Genomic DNA, 21074 nt, shown 5'->3' on the forward strand with positions numbered 1-21074 from the left:
GTATTTAGTATCGTTGGGTTAGTAATTATGTTTCGAAACGTTAAATTCAAGTAGTATTGGAAAGGTTCAAATCTGATAACCATAAAATAAATGCTGGTGTGCCCCAAGCCTCCGTTTTGTCTTCGACACTCTTCCTTATCTTTAAAAATTATATTTTTTCTGAAACTTCTAACCAATTAAATTGTTTCGCTGATGATAAAACCCTCAGCTTTTCATATTCGTTTTCTAGATTCTCATCCTTGTTCCTCGGTTGTGGACTAGCAACGGCAGCGTATGATAAGTTCTTAAAATCCCGAGCTCAAAAGCTTTGCCTAATGGGGAACCAACAACCGTGTAGAACTTAATGCTTCGAAAACTCAATGCTGTCTCCTGTCGTTGAAGCGTTGTAGAGTGATCTTTATATTTAATATCGCCAACAATTCTGCTAAGTGTTTAGGTTTTCTCCGATGATGTGAGAAGTTTCTTAGCCCTTCTGTTCTGGCTATAATCTACATAGCCTTTATTCTCCCAAAATTCGAGCATAACTCTCTTATTTGAGCTGGTGTCCTGCTAAAGTTATTAAGTCTTTTAGATAAAATTAAAAATAGAGCTCTAAAAATGATTGTGGAGATCTTTTTCCACAATGTCTCATATCTACATATGATTGTCCTATCGATATTTTCACCAACAATGCTCTAGTGAAATAGCCAGTTGTATTCCTTCCATCAAACAATTCAATCGTAATACCCGTACTTCTAGAAATGCTCATCAGATTACCCTTGAACCCAACTTCGGACGTACTGTTAATTATAGGGATTCCTTCTGTAGCCACACTACATGAATGTTGAATGTGTAGTGTGTAGACATTCAAAATTAATGTGCATCGGCAGGTACTTTCTAATTCTATCATCCCTTTCTAATTGCGAGTACAGTTCTTAATCATCATAGGGGTATTCATAACCCACTTAGTCCGTTCTCAATATATACAAAAGAAAGTTTCTTATTTGGAATTTTGGGCTCAAATTTGAATCTTTTAATTGATTCACTAACTATGAGCTTCTAAAAGTGTTGGATCTTCTTAATGATCATGGACTAAAACACGCTTTTTTCATGAAAACTCGCTACGTTGAAGTTCGAAACCTTCAAAAGACCGAAGCAATTTTTTCAGTCCAGCTGTCGTTTTGGCGTGTGAGGATCTTAGCTGATTGATAACTTTAAAATGCTTAGATGCAACTTTAAGACTATCAAATACTTTAATTTATAACATGTTGCTGAGGTAAATTGCTTTCCATGATCTTCTAGACATCAGTGGTACGACATAAGTAGGACAGATTTGACAGATGCTGCCAAAATAAGATAGCCGCGATAGATTGGATTCATCTTTTTGTTTATATTTCTGGTAACTCGACTATATCATTCGACTTAACTTAATTTTTATTTGTCTCTGAGAATGCATTACGTTTGGCCTTTTTCCACTAAAATTCTATCAACACGAGTACGTGCCTGATTTTTATTTTTAAAGAAATAGATAATATAAAATAAAATAAAATCAAACTCATATTTCACAATAATTTCTGAAGAGTCGCGTTACCCAGTTTTTCTTATCATCGGAAATCGATTAATGATTAAAAATATATTTATTTTTTTTCCACCTGGAATCTATATAAAAGCCCATTGATGGTAACAAAAACAGCTAAACCCGACAAAGACACTTATTTGAGTGCAACGAATATAAGACCTACATTATAATTCATTTCGCAACTTGTGCGCGTTAGTTTTAAATTATTTTACAAAAAAATGAATTTCAAAACTTTTTTGATAGCATTAATTGTTTTAGTTGGAGTTTTTAGTGTAAGTGTAGATACAAAAAAAATTGTTTTATTTGTGGAGTTCTTCACTCTCCTAAGCAAAAATATATCTAAATTAAAGTGACTTTATTGTGTAACAGGTTAATGCATCAGCAACTCCTTCAGCTGCCTTATACATTCAGCAAAGAGCTCAAAATGCGTTATACGAGCAAATGCTGAAATCCCGATCAGAACCAATGTTGCGATCGAACATTGGTCAATGTCATCCTCATTATTCGGAAGTTTTGAAAAATCTCTTGGATACTTACGAAAAAGAACTCCAAAAATGTGAACAAAACGAAAATGAAGCGCTTGAGTCTCTTGCGACTGAAGGACAACAATCTCGGGATGAAACGACTGCCACCCTCAATGAAGTTTGTGGTAGTTTGGATGTGTGTAAGGCCGAGAGTGAAAACTTGAAATTTTTCGATTGCGTCAATCAATCGGTTTGTATTTTAATGAATTTGCAAAACAAGTTTTTGTTATGTAATTTTATTTACTGCGTAAATAGGGAGACAAGAACACCAGGAATGTGTGGAAATCATCTAAGGACTCTTCAGACACCGCTGCACGTATTAGGGAGCAGATTCACGCCATTAAATACCAAACTGGAAGATGCAGAAGTGAAGCAGACCGAAAGTACATTGTCGACACTGCTAAGGCTACTGATGACATGATGGCTTGTTATGCAAATGGAGGTGTTATACCAACCCCTCCAGCAACTGACGCCCCAGCAACTGATGCCCCAGCAACTGATGCTCCAGCAACTGATGCCCCAGCTACAGATGCCCCAGCAACTGATGCTCCAGCAACTGATGCCCCAGCAACTGATGCTCCAGCAACTGATGCTCCAGCAACTGATGCCCCAGCTACAGATGCCCCAGCAACTGATGCCCCAGCAACTGATGCTCCAGCAACTGATGCTCCAGCAACTGATGCCCCAGCAACTGACGCCCCATCAACTGACGGCCCCGCAACTGACGCCCCGGCAACTGATGCCCCAGCTACTGATGCCCCAGCAACTGATGCCCCAGCAACTGATGCTCCAGCAACTGATGCTCCAGCAACTGATGCCCCAGCAACTGAGGCCCCAGCAACTGATGCCCCAGCAACTGACGCCCCAGCAACTGACGCCCCAGCAACTGACGCCCCAGCAACTGACGCCCCAGCAACTGACGCCCCAGCTACTGATGCCCCAGCAACCGACGCCCCATCAACTGATGCCCCAGCCACTGATGCTCCAGCCACTGACGCCCCAGCAACTGACGCTCCAGCAACTGAAGCTCCAGCTACTGATGCCCCAGCAACTGACGCACCATCCTCAGACTCAGATGAAATGGACCAAGTTGAGGAACTTGAAGAAAACAATGTTCGGTCACGGCTTGAAAATTTTATGAGAAATTGGGGAAAACGGGTTTAAACACCCATACAAAATTAGGTTTTAAAACAAATAACAAAGATAAACATTTTCAAGTCCTAATAAACTTGCTTAGGTTATTCTATTTATAAATTATAGTATATTTTAAAGTAAAACGTTAACAAAAAAAAAAAACAATAATTGAAATAGTGAAGCTTATTGTAAATAAACGTTAATTTGTAAAGCCTGTTTTAATGTATGGTATTTTATTTTCCATGTCTATTCATCACCATCAGGGACTTCGAAAAAGAATTATACAATTCTCTTCTTTCAGGTAGTGATTTCTGTACTCGTAAACAGATAGACATTAAGACTGGTAATTCTGCGCTCTATGTACATCCAATCCCCAATCCAATCCTTGTAGGATCAGTCTGCATACAGTGTACCTGATTACAGATCCTCGCTAAATAATACAAAATCTACAATTTCAAATTGTATTTTTTAAAAAATATTCACATCCTTTAGATATAGTCCTGTCTTTTATATTTAATCATTGTACGAAAAGGTCTGTCGGTAGATGCACTCCACAAGGAGGTGTTCTATCCCCTCAACAAAATAGACATCTTCCTTTTTACACGGAAATACAAGACCCCAGTAATTAAACCTCCTTCATTAAAAGGAGTACCACTAATTTTTACCAATGAAGCCAAATATCTAGGTCTGATATTGGACAAAAAATTAAGTTGGAAACCTAATATTCAGGAAAGAGTTAGAAAAGCTACAGTAGCTCTTTTCCTTTGCAAGAAAGCCATAGGTAGCAAAAAGGGTTTTCAACCTCGAATAACTTATTGGCTATATACACATCGGTCATCCGACCAATACTTATGTGTGGGGTTGCAGTATGGTGGACAGCATTAGAGAAAGTCGCATACTGCGACAAACTCAGTCGCAAAAAGGTTCTCTCCTGGCTAAGAAAAAATGTGATATCAACTTCTGATGTCCGGATCTTCTTTGACAGTCAGGCTGCTATCAAATCCCTTGAGTGTGTTTCAACCAAATCTCAAACGGCCCTCGATTGTCGATCGTCTCTTATGGAGATGGCGCAGCAATTTAACATTCACCTCTGTTGGGTACCGGGCCACAGAGACATCACAGGAAATTGTAGAACCGATGAGCTCGCTAAAAATTGAACCGTCATACCTACTTCACCTGAAAGAGAAGATAGGTATAAAGATAGCTGCATGTAAACTTCTTCTAAAAGAAACAGCTTTTGCGATAGCAAACTCTAGGTGCCACAATTTACCAACATGCGCAGCCACAAAATTCATATGGTCTTCACTGGACCTAAAGCGCTCTAAAGAATTGTTATCTCAAAGCAGACTTCATATAAGCTCCCAAATGGGTGTCCTTAAGGGACACTGTCTTATAGGCAGACACGCAATACGACTTGGTGTAGCCTCAAATGACTTCTGCAGGAGCTTCTCAGCACTTACCCTGCTCTTTCACTAAGACGCAAACTCTATCTGGTAGAATACGCTTTATAAAAAGCTCAAAATGGTTCGACTAGTGGGGAGTAACTCTCTAGATTCATGTGGTATCACAATGGGCTTTTTCTTTTGGCCTAAGTGTGTGGATTATGAATTCGCAGCCTTTTTAACCGAACCTATGATGGCCAGTGCATTGGACTGTCATGCCAGAGATCTTGTGTTTAATCTCTGCTTGTACCATCTAATGTTTTTTTTGCTCGGTTACTGCCTTTTGCGAGGAATTGAGAAATCCTCTAAGAGTAATTCTTGTTATGAAAAGGTTTTCTCAAATAAAAACTGTAGGTCCCCTCCATTCCTGAAAAAAGTACTTGAGATTTATAAGTCACTAGGCCCTAGTTCTCAAAGTTGCTTCATCTAATTTATTTATTTTATTAACAATTGTTATTTTACAGAAATATGGAAAAAAAAAACATTTTGTCAAGCCAAAAGCTGCTACATATCTCACTTCTCTCTTAATTAAGCGGGTTTATGTCAATTCTCTATAAGGCTTCTGCGAAGATACGGATATGATTCTAAATAACCAGTTTGTTGTTAAAATAGGAAACCGAACAGAACATGATCTGCTCTCACTCCAGAATAAGGTCATCAAGAAACTGAGAAATAAAAAGTTTACTTTGACCTTGTTAAAGCTTTTGATTCCAAATTTGCCCAATAAACTCATTTTTAGTTTTTAAACAAATATATCAACATCAATTTATATAGGATCTGAACACACAGATTTTTTTCCAGTAAAGTCAGGTGTTCCTCAGGGATCGGTACTTGGGCCATTGTTATTCAACATTTTTCTGCAAAGCATTCCTCTTTCAGACCCCATTTACGATGAACCTCGATCGTTTCACTATGCTGATGACGCAATTATATTGGCAAGCGACGCACGTTCTACCAATCTCAGCTTTTAACAATGGAGATTCGGAATCAATACACGCAAATGCGGATTGACTTGTTTTAGAAACGCAGGTATCGAAGGACATTATCTAGCGGTGAAATAGAGCAAATTATTGAGCCTAAATTTAAAGTCGAAATTCCATTAGAATACGTTTTAAAACCCGATTTGTTTTTAATCAACACAGTAGAGCAATTCTTAAAAAAATACAAATGTTAATAACGTCATTAAAAACTTAAAACTTAAAGAAAGCTTATAACATGTAATGAGAAGTTCTTACTCTTGGGTGATTTCAACAGCCGGCATCTTAATTGGGGTTGCAATAGGGCAAATAAGTGGGGTAACTTACTGGTATCCTATAAGTTTACTCTATCCTAATGGTCTTACATATTTTCCAACCAACAAAAATTCTTCCATCAACCTTAGATCTGATAATAACGAACTTGCTGAAAATCGTTACCCAACCTATAGCTGTCAGCGCTCTGAGTTCGGATCATATTCCAATAAACTGTGATATTATTCTTAGTGGTAGAATGTAAGATGTGCAATGCTTAGATTTTAAAAGAGTAAATTGGCATAGATTTTAAAACAACAATAAATCAACGCCTTAGAAATACAACCTGTGATATGGAAAGCATAAGTAGTTTTTTATCAAATTGATTATTTTACCAACTCGTTATTGGAAAATGTTGATGAGTCTGTTCCCAAAAAAAAACAAAAACGCCAAGGACAACTATTCCTCCACATTATATCTTGAATTTAATCAAGCAAATAAATAGATTTTCTTAAGCCAGTGGGCAAAGATATAGACAGGTTTATGACTTCACTGAAGTGAACGCATAAACAAAAAAAAAAACTTTTGAGATTTCAAAGTTCGAAACAAAGCATGAAATGATGAACTTAATTCTCTTGAACCGAATTCCGAACCCTTTTGGAAAAAAGCCAAGGTTCTTGAAGCAAAAACCAAATTTATTCCTCACTTAGAACACAATTTCCTTGTTGATAACCTGTGAAGAAACTGCTGACATTTTTGCGGGATTGTTCGAAAAAAAAATTTTAACAATCCGTTAGTAAATGAAACCAGCTCAGTTAACGTTCTACTAAGTGACCTCAAGGGTTAGTATTAGGTCCATTATTATACATTACGTATGTTGCTGATCTTCCAGAAATATGGAACTGTGAAATAGCAATATTTGGCGATGATACTCCCATCTACAGTTCAAGTAAAATTGGGTACGCCATTGAAAATGGCTTGCAACATGCTCTAAATAAAATTCATGATTATTTTATAACATGAAAAGTAAGTCTAAATGTTGAAAAAACACAGGCAATCTTTTTCACCAGAAAAGCCTGTGCTTTACCACTTAATCAGCTAAAGATAAATAACTATGATATCCCGTGTGTTGATTCCGTCAAATATCTTGGTGTATATTTATTACAAAACCCTTAACAAAATAAGTTTGCCACTAAAATGATATATACGCACTGTTCAGAAATCATCAAATCCACTTTAATCTCAATTGCTGTATTTTTGAAGAACAAAACAAAATTAAAGCTCCATAATGACAAATTTAATGATTGACATGCTTCACGGTTCTTGTCTTTTATACACTGTTTACAATCAATCAAAAATTGATTCCGAATATGTCACTGTCTGTTTAAACCTACGTATTTACCCCTACTGTAGGAATTCGCTCATCACTCCTGTAAATCACTTGACATATATGAGGTATTAAAAAAATATACAAAAAAATTATACATTTTCATTGAAATTAAATCCCTAAAGATTCTGATCGTAATTTCAAAAAATACATTTTCGCCTCAACAACGAAAACATACCGCACTCTCCCAACTTAAAAGAAAAAACAACAAAAAGTCGGTGGTGGTAAGGTTTTTGGTTTGGAACCAAAGCCAAGTTGTGCCTTCTGCCACATAAAGAACAATCCCACATATGCTTGAGTATCAATATTAACTTCCCGGCCCTATTGAATTAAGGGCCAATCAATCTGGTTTTTATCTCATTTTCAATATCTCATTCCCGACCCTAATCTCCAACTCCACAGTTCATCACTTTACTTCGCATCGTATCGCACCCAACCGTTTGTTGGAAAGCGTCTGTTCTTGTTCTTCGTTTCGGAATTCGAAGGTCTGCGCTAGCATTCAATACACGATTGTGTAATACTAGTAATCTCAGTCGTAGACTTAATTAAATTTTCCCCAAAGAGGACCTCGAGTGCCTAGTATGTAGCACCACTGTAGGGCTATAGGGCCGCCAACACATCCCCACACCCAATTTTAATATCAATCGGGAATCTATAGGGATGGAAAAAAGAAGCAAAACCCAAGAGCTCCTCGTGCTATAATTTATTATTGGCTCTATGCTATCCGGACGATTTATATACGAGTATGTTTCAAGTCACTATACGACTACGAGCGTATAGGGTCCTGGCTACCAAGTTCACCACAACTTTCTTCCCCTACTTCTTTTGCGTAAAGCTGATCCCAAGAAGCGTCTGGGGTATTATACAGATGTGTTTTTTGCTATACGTCCTTAAAACTGAGAACGCAAGTGGTTAATAATAGTATCAGTTCACGCTGCACAGACACATACCACTCACCCCATTGCCCACATCCCATAGCCCACAACACATCCTGCTCATAGTTTATGTGATATGACAGAGAAGGAAAAGAAAGTTATTATCAGTCCAAGGCAAAAAGTATTAAGAATGTGGGTCCTTTTGTTCGCGTGTGAGCGATAAAAAAAAGCTAACAGCTTGAAAGTTTATTGCAATCTTCGGTTTGATTGGTCTAATTTGATGTCCCCTAAGACCACTGATTGCGGCTGCTGTGTGAATGTGGAAGCATACTGAAATGACTCCATATACAAGCACCAGCAGTCATCGCATAATCTGGTACTGGCCTCGCACTGGCAGTAACTGTACTTGGGTGACTTTAATGGAGCATTTCGAATAAGCATCAATAAAAACTGAATAAACTTTCATATTTTATTTTTAAGATTTAAAAATATTGTTATACCACAACAGTTGAATACAATAATCTTTGCTTTGTTGTTATTCTTTTTCTTGCAGCAGATAAAAATAGTGGAATTCACAATTTAATACAGAACTAAGTCGCATATGGCTCACTTCAAATTTTAAAGACCCTCATTTCTTTGTGGCTTTAAAGTTCAGACAATTATTGTCAACTAGTATCAGAATTTAATAAGGTTGGTAATTGTAATAATCGTTGTCTTTGTTTGTGAACTAAATAAATGAAATAAAGAAACTGAGTTGAGACTCACACTGATAACTTTTCATTCAAAAATCGAAGTGACAGTTTTTTTTCAAAGAAAAATAGTACTGACAGTAGTTAAAAACTGATTTTTTAATCGAATATCTCGAGAATAAATTCATCTTATTGACAAAATTTGTTCATTCTTTACAAAAAACTGTTTTTTAAAATAAGGCTCTTACCTTAGAAAAAATTCACGCCATTTGACAACTTTGTTAAATAAAGAAATTGAAAGCCTTCAAAATAAAATGAAAACCTTGAGAATTCTCAAGTAATTGAAGAGAAGCCATTACAGCTACAAAAATTCACTGTTTGGTGCACTCTTTAACCGTATAAGCAACAATCTTAAAAAACAAATTTACAAATTCAAAAATGGTTCACTCAGTACATTTCGCTATAAAAAAACAGCCAAGCACCTGAAAAGACCGCAGTTACAAAACTCGACCTTGAAATCTCAAGATGGGAAATGGATCGGAAGCCCGAAAGAAAAAGCTAACCTGTTCGCTGAACATCTTGCGAATGTTTTTTAAGCCATACTCATCAAACGCGGCTGAAAATAACTTTCAGTTTTTTGATAAGATAGATGAAAGTGAAATACCAATTGTAAGGCTTAAAGAAATAAAAAGTATGTGTTAACATCAACTACCAAATAAAAAATCACCATGGTTACGATCTAATTACTGCTCAGGTTATGAATGAAATGCCATTGAAAGCCTTCATAAAACTCCAATATATAATAAATACATGCCTTAAGCAACGGTATGTCCCGCACCATTGGAAAATTTGCTGGAGTAATTGTCATACCAAAGCAAGGTAAACCAATTATGGCAAAAGTTTTTGAAAAACTGCTTCTGAAGAGACTTAGCAAAATCATAGAAGAAAAAAGGTTAATCCCAAACCATCAGTTTGGCTTTAGAAATAAACATTCCACGACAGACCAAGTTCATAGAATATCGGATGTAATAGAAAAAGCATTAGAAGAAAAACAAGTATGTTCAGCTATTTTCTTAGATGTTGCTCAAGCTTTTGACAAGGTTTGGCATGAGGCACTTGAGTACAAACTGCAAAGGGATCTTCCCAGGCAGTACTTTGAAACATTAAAATCGTACATCCCAGACCGATTGCTTAGACTAAGGTACGATCAAGAATACTCGGAATTGAATAAAATAGAAGCCGGTGTACCACAAGGAAGTGTCCTAGGTCCTACCCTGTATTTACTATACACAAAAGGATATTTCATTTGGTAATCACACCATAATGGCTACTTTTGCAGATGATACTGCAATTTTGGTATCCGACAAATGTGTCTCTAAGGCAGCAGTAAAACTACAAAATACCATCGACACAGTGAGAGCTTGGACCGAAAAATGGCGTATCAAACTCAATGAAACAAAATCTTCTCATATAAACTTTACAAAAAATATAAACAATATTCCAATATTCATTAATAATCAAGCTGTACCTTACGCCAATATGGCCAAATACCTTGGAATGACTTTGAATGCAAAGCTTAAGTGGAAAGAGCACATCAAAAAGAAAAGAGAAGAACTAAACTTGAAATATAGAAAAATGTACTGGTTGCTTGGTAACAACTCTGATTTATCAATCCAAAACAAAATAATGCTGTATAATCAAGTACTAACGCCTGTTTGGACCTATGGAATCCAATTATGGTGCTGTACAAAGAAAACAAATACCAAAATCATCCAAAAAATCCAAAACAGAAGTTGTTAAAAAATACGCTGAATCGCACAACCAGAGCCTGCAAAGTCATACTAATTCTGAAATGGAGTCCGTCTTGAATATAAGAAACCATGTTCGAAGATTAAGAAGAACCAAGCTCCATGACTCATGAGCTTATGGTCTTAAAAAACACTTAAAAGTATTAAAGGTTTAAACTTCCCCCAAAGTGATTGTACAAAGTTAAGAAAGAAAAAAAGTCGATCTTTCAAGCTTGATCCTAATGAAGAGGTGGTTTTAGTGGTTAAGAATCCCACACTACTTGGTGTAGAATACTGATAAGTGGCTTTTGAAGATTTCCTCCTGTCAAAAAAAAAAAAACTCTTTGGGTCGGAGGTGTGATTGGACCTTACTTATTCGGAACGACTGTCACCTTCAATTCGGAGCGTTATGGTAATATGATTACCGAATTATTTTTCCTGTTACTGAAGATACGACTTGGAGGATATGTATGGTTTTAAAAAGACGGTGCCACATCCCACACAACTCGTGAGAATATGGCTTTATTGCAAGAATCATTTCCTGGCCGCGTAATTTCTCGTCGTGGCGATATCAACTGGCCACAAAGATCGTGCGATTTGATACGGCTGGATTTTTTTTGGTGTGGCTACGCGAGAGACCGTGTTTTTGAAGATAAACCTATAACTCTTAAGAACTTAAAAACCTAAATTCGTGAAGTTATGGTAGTTATAAGCGGACCCAAACTTTTAATCGGGGGGTTATGAGTTTTCACTCATAATTTAAAAATGTTCTTTTATGTTCTGTAAAGGAGGCTGACAAAATTCAAATAACATAATGTGCATCTTAAAGTTACATTTACCCATTTCAAGGGCTGAAGTAAAAGCTTTAGTTATAAAATTATATAAAGTTGGGTCAATTTTTTTAATTTGGACGACTCACTACATATGAAAGCAATTCAAGATTCCAACAGCTTTCTAAATATGCCATATTCAAGAGCTTAAACACAATAGCTTAGAGGGTTTTTGGTGCATTTCACGCAGAAATGTAAGAAATTGTTTTGAAACGTAGTTTTTTTTTAAAATAATAAACGGTGATTTTTTAAGAGCTTGAGAACTTTTTTTAAAAAAAAAACGCATAAAATTTGCAAAATCTCATCGATTCTTTATTTGAAACGTTAGATTGGTCCATGACATTTGAAGATAATTTCATTTAAATGTTGACCGCGGCTGCGTCTTAGGTGGTCCATTCGGAAAGTTCAATTTTGGGTAACTTTTTCGAGCATTTCGACCGGAATAGCCCGAATTTCTTCGGAAATGTTGTCTTCCAAAGCTGGAATAGTTGCTGGCTTATTTGTGTAGACTTTAGACTTGACGTAGCCCCACAAAAAATAGTCTAAAGGCGTCAAATCGCATGATCTTGGTGGCCAACTTACCGGTCCATTCCTTGAGATGAATTGTTCTCCGAAGTTTTCCCTCAAAATGGCCATAGAATCGCGAGCTGTGTGGCATGTAGCGCCATCTTGTTGAAACCACATGTCAACCAAGTTCAGTTCTTCTATTTTTGGCAACAAAAAGTTTGTTAGCATTGAACGATAGCGATCGCCATTCACCGTAACGTTGCGTCCAACAGCATCTTTGAAAAAATATCGTCCAATCATTCCACCAGCGTACAAACCACACCAAACAGTGCATTTTTCGGGATGCATGGGCAGTTCTTGAACGGCTTCTGGTTGCTCTTCACTCCAAATGCGGCAATTTTGCTTATTTACATAGCCATTCAACCAGAAATGACCCTCATCGCTGAACAAAATTTGTCGATAAAAAAGCGGATTTTCTGCCAACTTTTCTAGGGCCCATTCACTGAAAATTCGACGTTGTGGCAGATCGTTCGGCTTCAGTTCTTGCACGAGCTGTATTTTATACGGTTTTACACCAAGATCTTTGCGTAAAATCTTCCATGTGGTCGAATAACACAAACCCAATTGCTGCGAACGGCGACGAATCGACATTTCACGGTCTTCAGCAACACTCTCACAAACAGACGCAATATTCTCTTCTGTACGCACTGTACGCATTCGTGTGGTTGGTTTAATGTCCAATAAAGTAAACTGAGTGCGAAGCTTGGTCACAATCGCATTAATTGTTTGCTCACTTGGTCGATTATGTAGACCATAAATCGGACGTAAAGCGCGAAACACATTTCGAACCGAACACTGATTTTGGTAATAAAATTCAATGATTTGCAAGCGTTGCTCGTTAGTAAGTCTATTCATGATGAAATGTCAAAGCATACTGAGCATCTTTCTCTTTGACACCATGTCTGAAATCCCGCGTGATCTGTCAAATACTAATGCATGAAAATCCTAACCTCAAAAAAATCACCCTTTATAAACTTTTCTTGTTTCCATTTCTATTATTGCGAAGAATGCTACAAAAATTCAAAAACCCAGAAAATGAGAGAGGATCTTATATGAAGAATGGTCTTAGTTTTTTCGAATTCAATTTTCGGAAGTCTATTATTATTATCGCTATCGTCTGTTTACTCGTAGGTTAGAATAAATTTTGATCTTAAAGGCGTCAACAAAACTTAAAAATTGTAGAGAAAAAAAAGTATGGTTTTGAATTATAAAAAAAAAACAGATTGAGGCAAACAAATAAGTTGGGAAGAAACTTTTGTGTGGCGCTCACAAATTACACGTTTCAGAATCTCTTTTGACTTCAAATTCCAAGATATTCGAACCCTTTATATCAATAGATATGAAACGCTCATTAATTTTTTAATTTGCCATGAATATGACAAAAATTAAACTTTTGCTGTTTTTGGGAAATTTAAATTATTAAAATTCTTGTTTAAATCTCAGTTCTAGAGCATTCAAAGCAAATTCCTTCAAAAAACAAGATTTATTTATTTTTTTAAGATCTTGAAAGCTTTTGTATTCAATAAAAAATCAATGTTGGAAGAAATAAAATGCACGACTGGGCCGCTAGAACTTCCAATAATGTCTTCCAAAAATTGTTTTTAAAAATATTTATTATATTTTAAGATTTAAAAATGTATCTTCCAAATACATTTTTCGAAAAAATTTAAATACCATTTTATTTATCAAAAGAATTAGATTAACCTTTTTTTTGGAAAATCAATAGAGCGTTTTTTTTTTAAATTGATTGATATCTAGTTTTTTTAACAAAAATCAATACTTTTTTAAAAATCAAAAAAAAAAAATAGTATGACATTCTTAAGAAAACTTAAAAAATAATGTTCTTATGAAGGGCACTCTTTTGGACCAATACCGAAATATGTTTTTCTTGTGGAAAGAAGCCAAATCAAGAACAAAATTTAGAAAGTTTCGAATTTTCGTATTAACACAATGCAAAAAAAGAGGCTGGGATGCGACCCACACTGATAACTTCCCATCCCGTCTGCCAATTTGTCTTGCTTAAAAGTTTTTCTATATGTACTCGTATCAATTTTTACTAAATTTGCTTACTATTTTTTGTAGATTTTATTTTTATGAAAAAACCGACTGTTGGATTTTTAAGTAAAAATCATTGAATATTGAAAACAATATTTTCTGTAAAATAAATAAGTTTGAAGCCAATATCTAAAATTTTTGAAAAGATATTTGAGTCGAAAATCAATTTTTACCAACTTTTGTTAATATTTTTTAGGTTTTTAATTTTTTGTACAAAAACTATCAATTCGATTCTTTTAAAAATTTTACTGAATGTTAACAACAATATTTTTTGAAAGATAAAAGTAGATAAAAGACAATATCTACAATTTTTGTAAAGATATTTGAGTCGAAAATCAATTTTTACCAACTTTTATACATTTTTGTAGGTTTTTATTTTTTGTAAAAAAACTGTCAATTCGATTTTTCTGCAAATTTTACCGAATGTTGAAAACAATATTTCTTATAAAATAAAATTAAATTGAAGCCAATATTTCAAAGTTTTGAAAAGATATTTGAGCCGAAAATCAATTTTTACCAACTTTTATAAATTTTTTTTTCGGTTTTTAATTGTTTGTAAAAAAAACTATCAATTCGATTTTATTCAAAATTTTACTGAATCTTGACAACAATATTTTTTGAAAGATAAAAGTAAATTAAAGCCAATATCTCAAAGTTTTGAAAAGATATTTGAGTCGAAAATGAATTTTTACCAACTTTTATTATTTTTTTTTAAGTTTTTATTTTTTGTAAAAAAACTGCCAATTCGATTTTTTTCAAAATTTTATCGAATGTAGAAAATAATATTTGTTATAAGATAAAATAAGTTTTAAGCCTAAATTTTAAGTTTTTGAAAAGATATTTGAATCGATATTCAATTTTTACCAACTTTGAGTAATGTTTTTTTCTAGATTTTTATTTTTTATAAAAAAACTGTCAATTCGATTTTTCTCAAAATTTTATCAGATTTCAAAAACATTGTTCTCCGTTTCTTAAAATTGTTTTGGAGATAAAATTATATTTTAGTCGTTAAATTTTGGAGGTGACAAATTTTTTTTTTCAGTTTTTTTGATTTATAAAAAAACCGTTAAATGGATTTTTTTCGAAAAATAAACTTCTTTGAGACCACTTTACAATATATTATGTAAAATTTAATTCAAGTCTCTAGCGTTTTTGGTTCGTAAGATATTTAGGGTTACCCAAAATTTTCACCTTTTTTTTAAACTGCTATGGTAAAAAAAAAACCAATCACGCAATTTTCATGAGAGCCCTTTCTGCATCTTTCTGCCTTATTATCTATATAACAAAATTTATTTGGAGTCGATATCTCTTCTGGTTCTTGAGCTATGGACAACGAAAAAAACGTCGCGAACGTACGGACGTAATGACGTACGAACGTACGTACACACGCACGCACAGACATCTTTCTAAAAATCTTTTATTTCGAATCTAGGGACCTTGAAACGTCGAGAAATGTCAAAATTTTCAATTTGACAAATCGGACCCATTACAATAACTTCCTATGGGAAGTTAAAAAGCATTTTTAGCGTTTCTACTATCGTTATGTCATGTTTGATTAAATGCTCAAGTTCGAAAATTTTTACGAATTACGAATATTTGAGACGTAATGGAAGGCGTGGTTCAGGATTTAAAGAAAACTTATTATCAATTTGACGATCTCTTATTCAAGGTTTCTCTTTAAGAACCTGAATATTTGCTCTTCTTCTTAGAAACAAATTTTATGAAATTAATTTAAAGCATTACTAAAGCTTTTCCAAATTCTAAATTGAGTGGAGCAAAAATTTTAGTTGTTTTTGACAGCAAACAACTTTTTGAAAAATGTTGTTTAGTTACTAACAAATCTTAAGATGAAATCTTTATTTATACAACTTAACTGCATAAGCTTTTTGGCTCATATGACCCAACCTCCTGGATCGTTTATAGGTCAAAAGTTGATGAATTTGTGCTGCGTTATTTTAAAAAGGCTGAATTTCCGATTCATATCACATCTAGTCCTCAGTGAAAAGTTGTATACTTTCAGCAAACAAAGTTTAAGAAAAAATAAACAATTAAAAATATAATTGGAGTCATATCCATTAACGCAATACGATATTTTTGAATTCAAGGGAGTTCCTAGAAAAGTAAAAAAAATATTTCCAAGGGGGGGTCACTCACCTTTTAGACAGTAACGTTTGTGGCTTACGAGACTTCTTTAATACAAATGAAATAAACTGATTTGGTTAATATATGATTTAGACAAAACATCATAAACTTAATACATTTCAAATACTGCTCAAACGACTTTAATTACAAAATTTGAAATGTGTTAAAAAGACGAAGAAGGATTTCGAAAATATGTTAAGATTGGTTCCACCAAAAACAACACCCATTTTAATTTTTTCTTTCTAAAAAGAAAGCACGAAATGTATAAATACAGGGTGGGCCGTTAATAAGTGCACTTTTTGTCTCGCTTTAACTCCCGAACGAAATAACCGAGACTCGCGGGGATGGTATCTCCTTGCAGCTCGAGATCTAAATTTTTAGTCGCAATGAGTCCGTTCACGGGAGAGCAGCGCGCTTTCTGCGTTCGCGCCTTTTATGAAAACAATCGCTCATACGTGACTGTTCGTCGGCTTTTTCGGGTAAAGTTTGGATTACGCAACATCACCGAGTGTCCAAGTACGAATGTAATCAAAAAATGGATCGTAACATTCGAGGCAACGGGATCAACGCAAAAACTTCGACCTACAGGACGCCCACGTTCCAGGCGGACTGCAGAAACAATTGAACGCGTACAAGCTTCTGTGCGCGAGGATCCAAGAAGCTCTACATGGAAACGCGCTTCGGCCCTGGGAGTACCCAGAACGACTTTACGTCGCATTTTACGGGATGATTTGAAGTTATACCCCTAAAAAATTCAGATTGTCCAAGATTTGAAAGAATCCGATTTTGTTTCACGGTTCAATTTCGCAACAGAAATGTTACGGAGATTCCCTCACTTCAATAACATTATCTTCTCAGACGAAGCTCATTTTCATTTCAACGGATTTGTTAATCGACAAAATTGTCGATACTGGGGAACAGAAAATCCACTCTTAAATCATGGACGACCGTTACACTCTCCCAAAGTGACCGTTTGGACCGGAATAGCCAAGTGGGGGATCATAGGGCCGTATTTTTATGAAGATCGATACGGGCGTAATGTTACTGTTAATTCAGAGCGTTATGTTTCGATGCTTAGAGATTTTTTAGCTCCAAAACTGCAAGAATCGAGTGGTTACACTATTCACACCTGGTTCCAGCAAGATGGCGCTACCTGCCATACAAGTAACGACTCTCTGGAGGTCGTTAGAAAAATGTTTCCTCGAAGGTTGATATCGAGGAAGGGTGATATTGCTTGGCCACCCAGGAGCCCTGACTTAACGCCACCGGATTTCTTTGTATGGGGCTACCTCAAGAGTAAGGTGTACTCTAATAATCCTTCAACGACGGCTGAATTAAAAGCGAACATTGAAGAAGAAATCCGCTTAATCACTCCGCAACTTTTGACAAAAGTGTTCCAAAATCTCAGAGTCAGATTGGAAGAGTGCTGTAGGCGAAATGGACAATATTTGGATGATTCAATTTTCAAAAAAAATAAAAATTCATTTCGTTTTGATATAATTTAAAATAAATATTTCATTTAAAAGCGCTACAGTTTTATTAATATAATTTTTTTAAGTGCACTTATTTACGGCCCACCCTGTATAATAAAATATTTAATTTTTCTATTTCTTTGTTGGTTGGGATGAAATTTAAAGATTTGAAATGCCATCACATTGAAGACTTAAACTAACTAAATTTAATCTTTGCTAACTACAAGTATGTTAAGGCGCCCAGTATAAAGTCCGTACTTGTAAATACTGGTAAAATAAAAGAAAGTGCATAATGTACTTGAACCTGTAATATGTAACTACTTTCTAGTTCATTTATATAAGTAGGTACTTTGATTTACAAAAAACACTCAAAACATATACTCTACAGGAAAGTGTTTAAGTATCTAAATAGGCACCCAATAAATGCACTCAAAAAGAGTACTTTTAAAAAAATACTTGTAAGTACTTTGTTTTTTGCTTTTTTCAATCATTGAGCACATTGTACGTATCTATCTACCCATAAGAAGTCTGTGACCTTCCTATAAATTTAGCTTGAATTCATTCTCTGGAGCTGCTTTTATTCACAAACTAACATTGAAATAAGTGGGTAACATTTATTATGGTGAAATATAGTTTTTTTTTCTAAAAAAACGTATTCTTCATTATGTTTCTTTTATAAAAATAATATTATGAATGTCAATTCCTTTTTTGTGGTATTCAGTTTGAGATAAGTTCCTGTAAGAAGTTCATCATTCACAAAGACGTTCGTTTTCTTTTGAATTTTTGAAACACTACAACCTCTTCCTACGCATCATTCTTCACTTCAATACAATTTAAAGATTTATATGCACCACAAGGATATGGTAGGTATAATCAAGATGAAAAATAATTTTTCAAAACTTTTGAAAGTCAATTCAAGTTAGAGTGCAATAATTCCACCGACCGACCTTTAAACAAATAATAGTAACTCTTGCCTTCACACAAAACCTTCTAGGTCATCCCGTAAGATTCAGATTCACACAACACAAAGACTTAAAAGCCATACATATAGAAGTAGGTAAAGGTTAGGTACATATAAAAGATTCAAAGTGTTTCCATACTTTTTCGCAGCCGTGCATAAAACGTTGGTATAATTAATACAAACAATATAAGAAATAATTTAATTGCACATAATCTCACACATCATATCCTGCACATACAAAATCCTCCAAGCAGTAAGTATAAAGTTTTAAGGCAAATATTTAGTTTTTTTTTTAAAGTGTGATATTTTTTAATAGCGCAACAACGTAAACAAATCCTGGAGTGCAAGTGTGGAGATGGAGAAGGTCCTCTTGAACGTTGCAAGTGCATATAGTACATACCTACTTTCTATTCCTTGCCTTATGCAGCAAAAAGTAATCCTTTCTTTTGGCTTCCTTCAAGAATCGAGACTGCACATACATAGTAAGATGACGAGGACGACGATGACGATGGCGACAACAACAAATGAGGTAGTCGCAAAATGAACCCCCTTCCCCTTACCAAAACCTTTCATGTATGATGTTAAAAATGAAGCTGAAGATCTTTCCTTGAACCAGGATTTTTTTGTTGTTATTTTTGAAAAAAAAGAAGAACTTTTACTTCGTCCTTACGAATTTACCATCCAGCTCAACAAACATCAGTTGCTGGTTGCTGTTGGTTGCTGGGTTGTGTGGCTGTGGTTGCAAAGACCTTCGGGTCCACTTAGGCATACCTCAAAACCGAATGTCGAACGTTTGAGTACCGTTGAGTGTTTGTATGTTGTTGGTTTTTCGTCTTTATTTCATTCAGTTTGAAGGATGTGCATGCGAAAATATTTTGCAATGAAAATTCTTTCTTTTCCCACATTCGCTCTCTCTCTCTCTCTTTGTGTGTGTGAGCAAAGAAGCCAAGAAAATTTGTTAGATTTTCTTTTTATTTTTCACTATTCCAGAGTCGAATTTTCTGTTGTATTGGCCTTAACTCAATGAGTATGTCAAACAAGCTGCTTTAAGGGAACCGTTCAGGTCAGTTTTTTAATGTTTAATGTGAGATTTCTAAACTCAAGTTTCTCTTGAAGATCCTAGTCTTGGAAGTTCCTTAAACAAAATAAGCTTAGGGCCTATATCAGCAACAGCATAAAAAGGCTCGGCATTAATCCAGCATTGCAAATGATACACAGAAACGCACTGACTCACATCCTTTCATATGTACTATTGCACTGGCACTTTGGGATAAGAAAAAGGATATTTTTAACATAAAAAATACAAACAAAAATACAAAACAGAAATACATGTGGAATTCAGGTGCAACTAAGCAAAACTTTTTAATGAATAAATGCTGCAGGCTGTGTTGAATTTAGATTGCCAGGAGGAATCTGTTTTATGTGTGAAGACTGAATATAATATTCATGGGGTTAGGGTTTGGGAGTTGGGGTTCAGGCTTAGGCTAAGGCTCAGTCGTTTGGGAATAAAAGTGACGCACTCGGTGTACTTTTGATATTATATATATTTAGCTGTTGGAGGCTACGACGACGACGACGATGACGACTTGATCTTTCATATATAGTACCTATATGAGTATTTAGATATACAAAACATGGCCTAGAAAGTGTTCTGGCAAGAAATGTTTATGTTTAAGAATTTCTATCAGCAAGAAGTGTTTTTTGAATTGCATGGCATGTCAACATTTTTATTTGTTTTGATATATAGAACTTAAGGCTTCAGCAAATACATAAGTGCTATGGCTGATGGATGTTTAGAGGAAATACAAAATTAAAAATAGGAGGTATTGCAGCGTATGCTAATTTGATAGCAATAACACTAAGTTTCATAATATAAGACATCTAAGATTTCGCGATAGAACTAATTTGAATATAATTAGAAACACGTTTGGTTGGAGAGATGTATAATTTTAAATTTTAGACTTTTTCATGGACAAATATAAGTGGAAGACAATTTTGTCTTTTAGACTATCTTGTTTCAAAGGTTTTTTTCTGCACATAATCGCACCACATCGTTGCTTAGTAAATTTTGTTTGATATTCTATCTTCGAAAGCCTGTATAATGCATTAAAACCGACCGAATTTAACAGTCAACCTTAAGCATTAAACAAATTATTTTTGGAAATAACTATGTTTTAATGAACCCTTCCCCATCAATCATAAAAATTAGTAATATGCCAGTATAACAAAACACGATATAAGTTTTGTAAATCTAAGAACGGTTCCATATTTTGTATACCAAAAGAGGCTGGGATGCGACCCACCTTGATAACTATCCATCCCGTCCGTCGATTTGTCTTTCTTAAAAGTGTGTATGTTTTCGTGTTGGGTTAAAAAAGTTGTCAGTTGAAACATACATTTTTGCTAAATTTGTAGATTATAT

General features: G+C 34.9%; 2 protein-coding genes across 3 annotated transcripts in view; one reads left to right on the plus strand and one right to left on the minus strand.

The window, feature by feature from the left end:
* LOC129949514 (uncharacterized) overlaps positions 1-21074 on the minus strand; it is a 348729-nt gene that overhangs the window by 143435 nt on the left and 184220 nt on the right. The gene's annotated exons all lie outside the window — the stretch shown is intronic.
* Positions 1665-3438, plus strand: LOC129949512 (fibrous sheath CABYR-binding protein-like). 2 transcript variants are annotated; one of them, XM_056061028.1, is made up of 4 exons: positions 1665-1830; positions 1928-2272; positions 2338-2544; positions 2581-3438. In XM_056061028.1, the coding sequence occupies exons 1-4, from the start codon at positions 1777-1779 to the stop codon at positions 3244-3246; spliced, it is 1272 nt and encodes a 423-aa protein (XP_055917003.1). In that variant the 5' UTR covers positions 1665-1776; the 3' UTR covers positions 3247-3438. The 2 variants fall into 2 exon arrangements, with proteins under 2 accessions (XP_055917003.1, XP_055917002.1); XM_056061027.1 differs by having other exon boundaries at positions 1666-1830; positions 2338-3438.

This window comes from Eupeodes corollae, chromosome 3 (assembly GCF_945859685.1).
Source record: "Eupeodes corollae chromosome 3, idEupCoro1.1, whole genome shotgun sequence".
Taxonomy (NCBI): Eukaryota; Metazoa; Arthropoda; class Insecta; order Diptera; family Syrphidae; genus Eupeodes; species Eupeodes corollae.

Excerpts from the sequence above, each read along its gene's own strand:
- LOC129949512 (XM_056061027.1), top strand. The coding sequence starts at position 1,777 with ATGAATTTCAAAACTTTTTTGATAGCATTAATTGTTTTAGTTGGAGTT. Across the intron at positions 1,831-1,927 it reads TTTTAGTTGGAGTTTTTAGT|GTTAATGCATCAGCAACTCC; the intron begins GTAAGTGTAGAT and ends ATTGTGTAACAG. Across the intron at positions 2,273-2,337 it reads TCGATTGCGTCAATCAATCG|GGAGACAAGAACACCAGGAA; the intron begins GTTTGTATTTTA and ends CTGCGTAAATAG.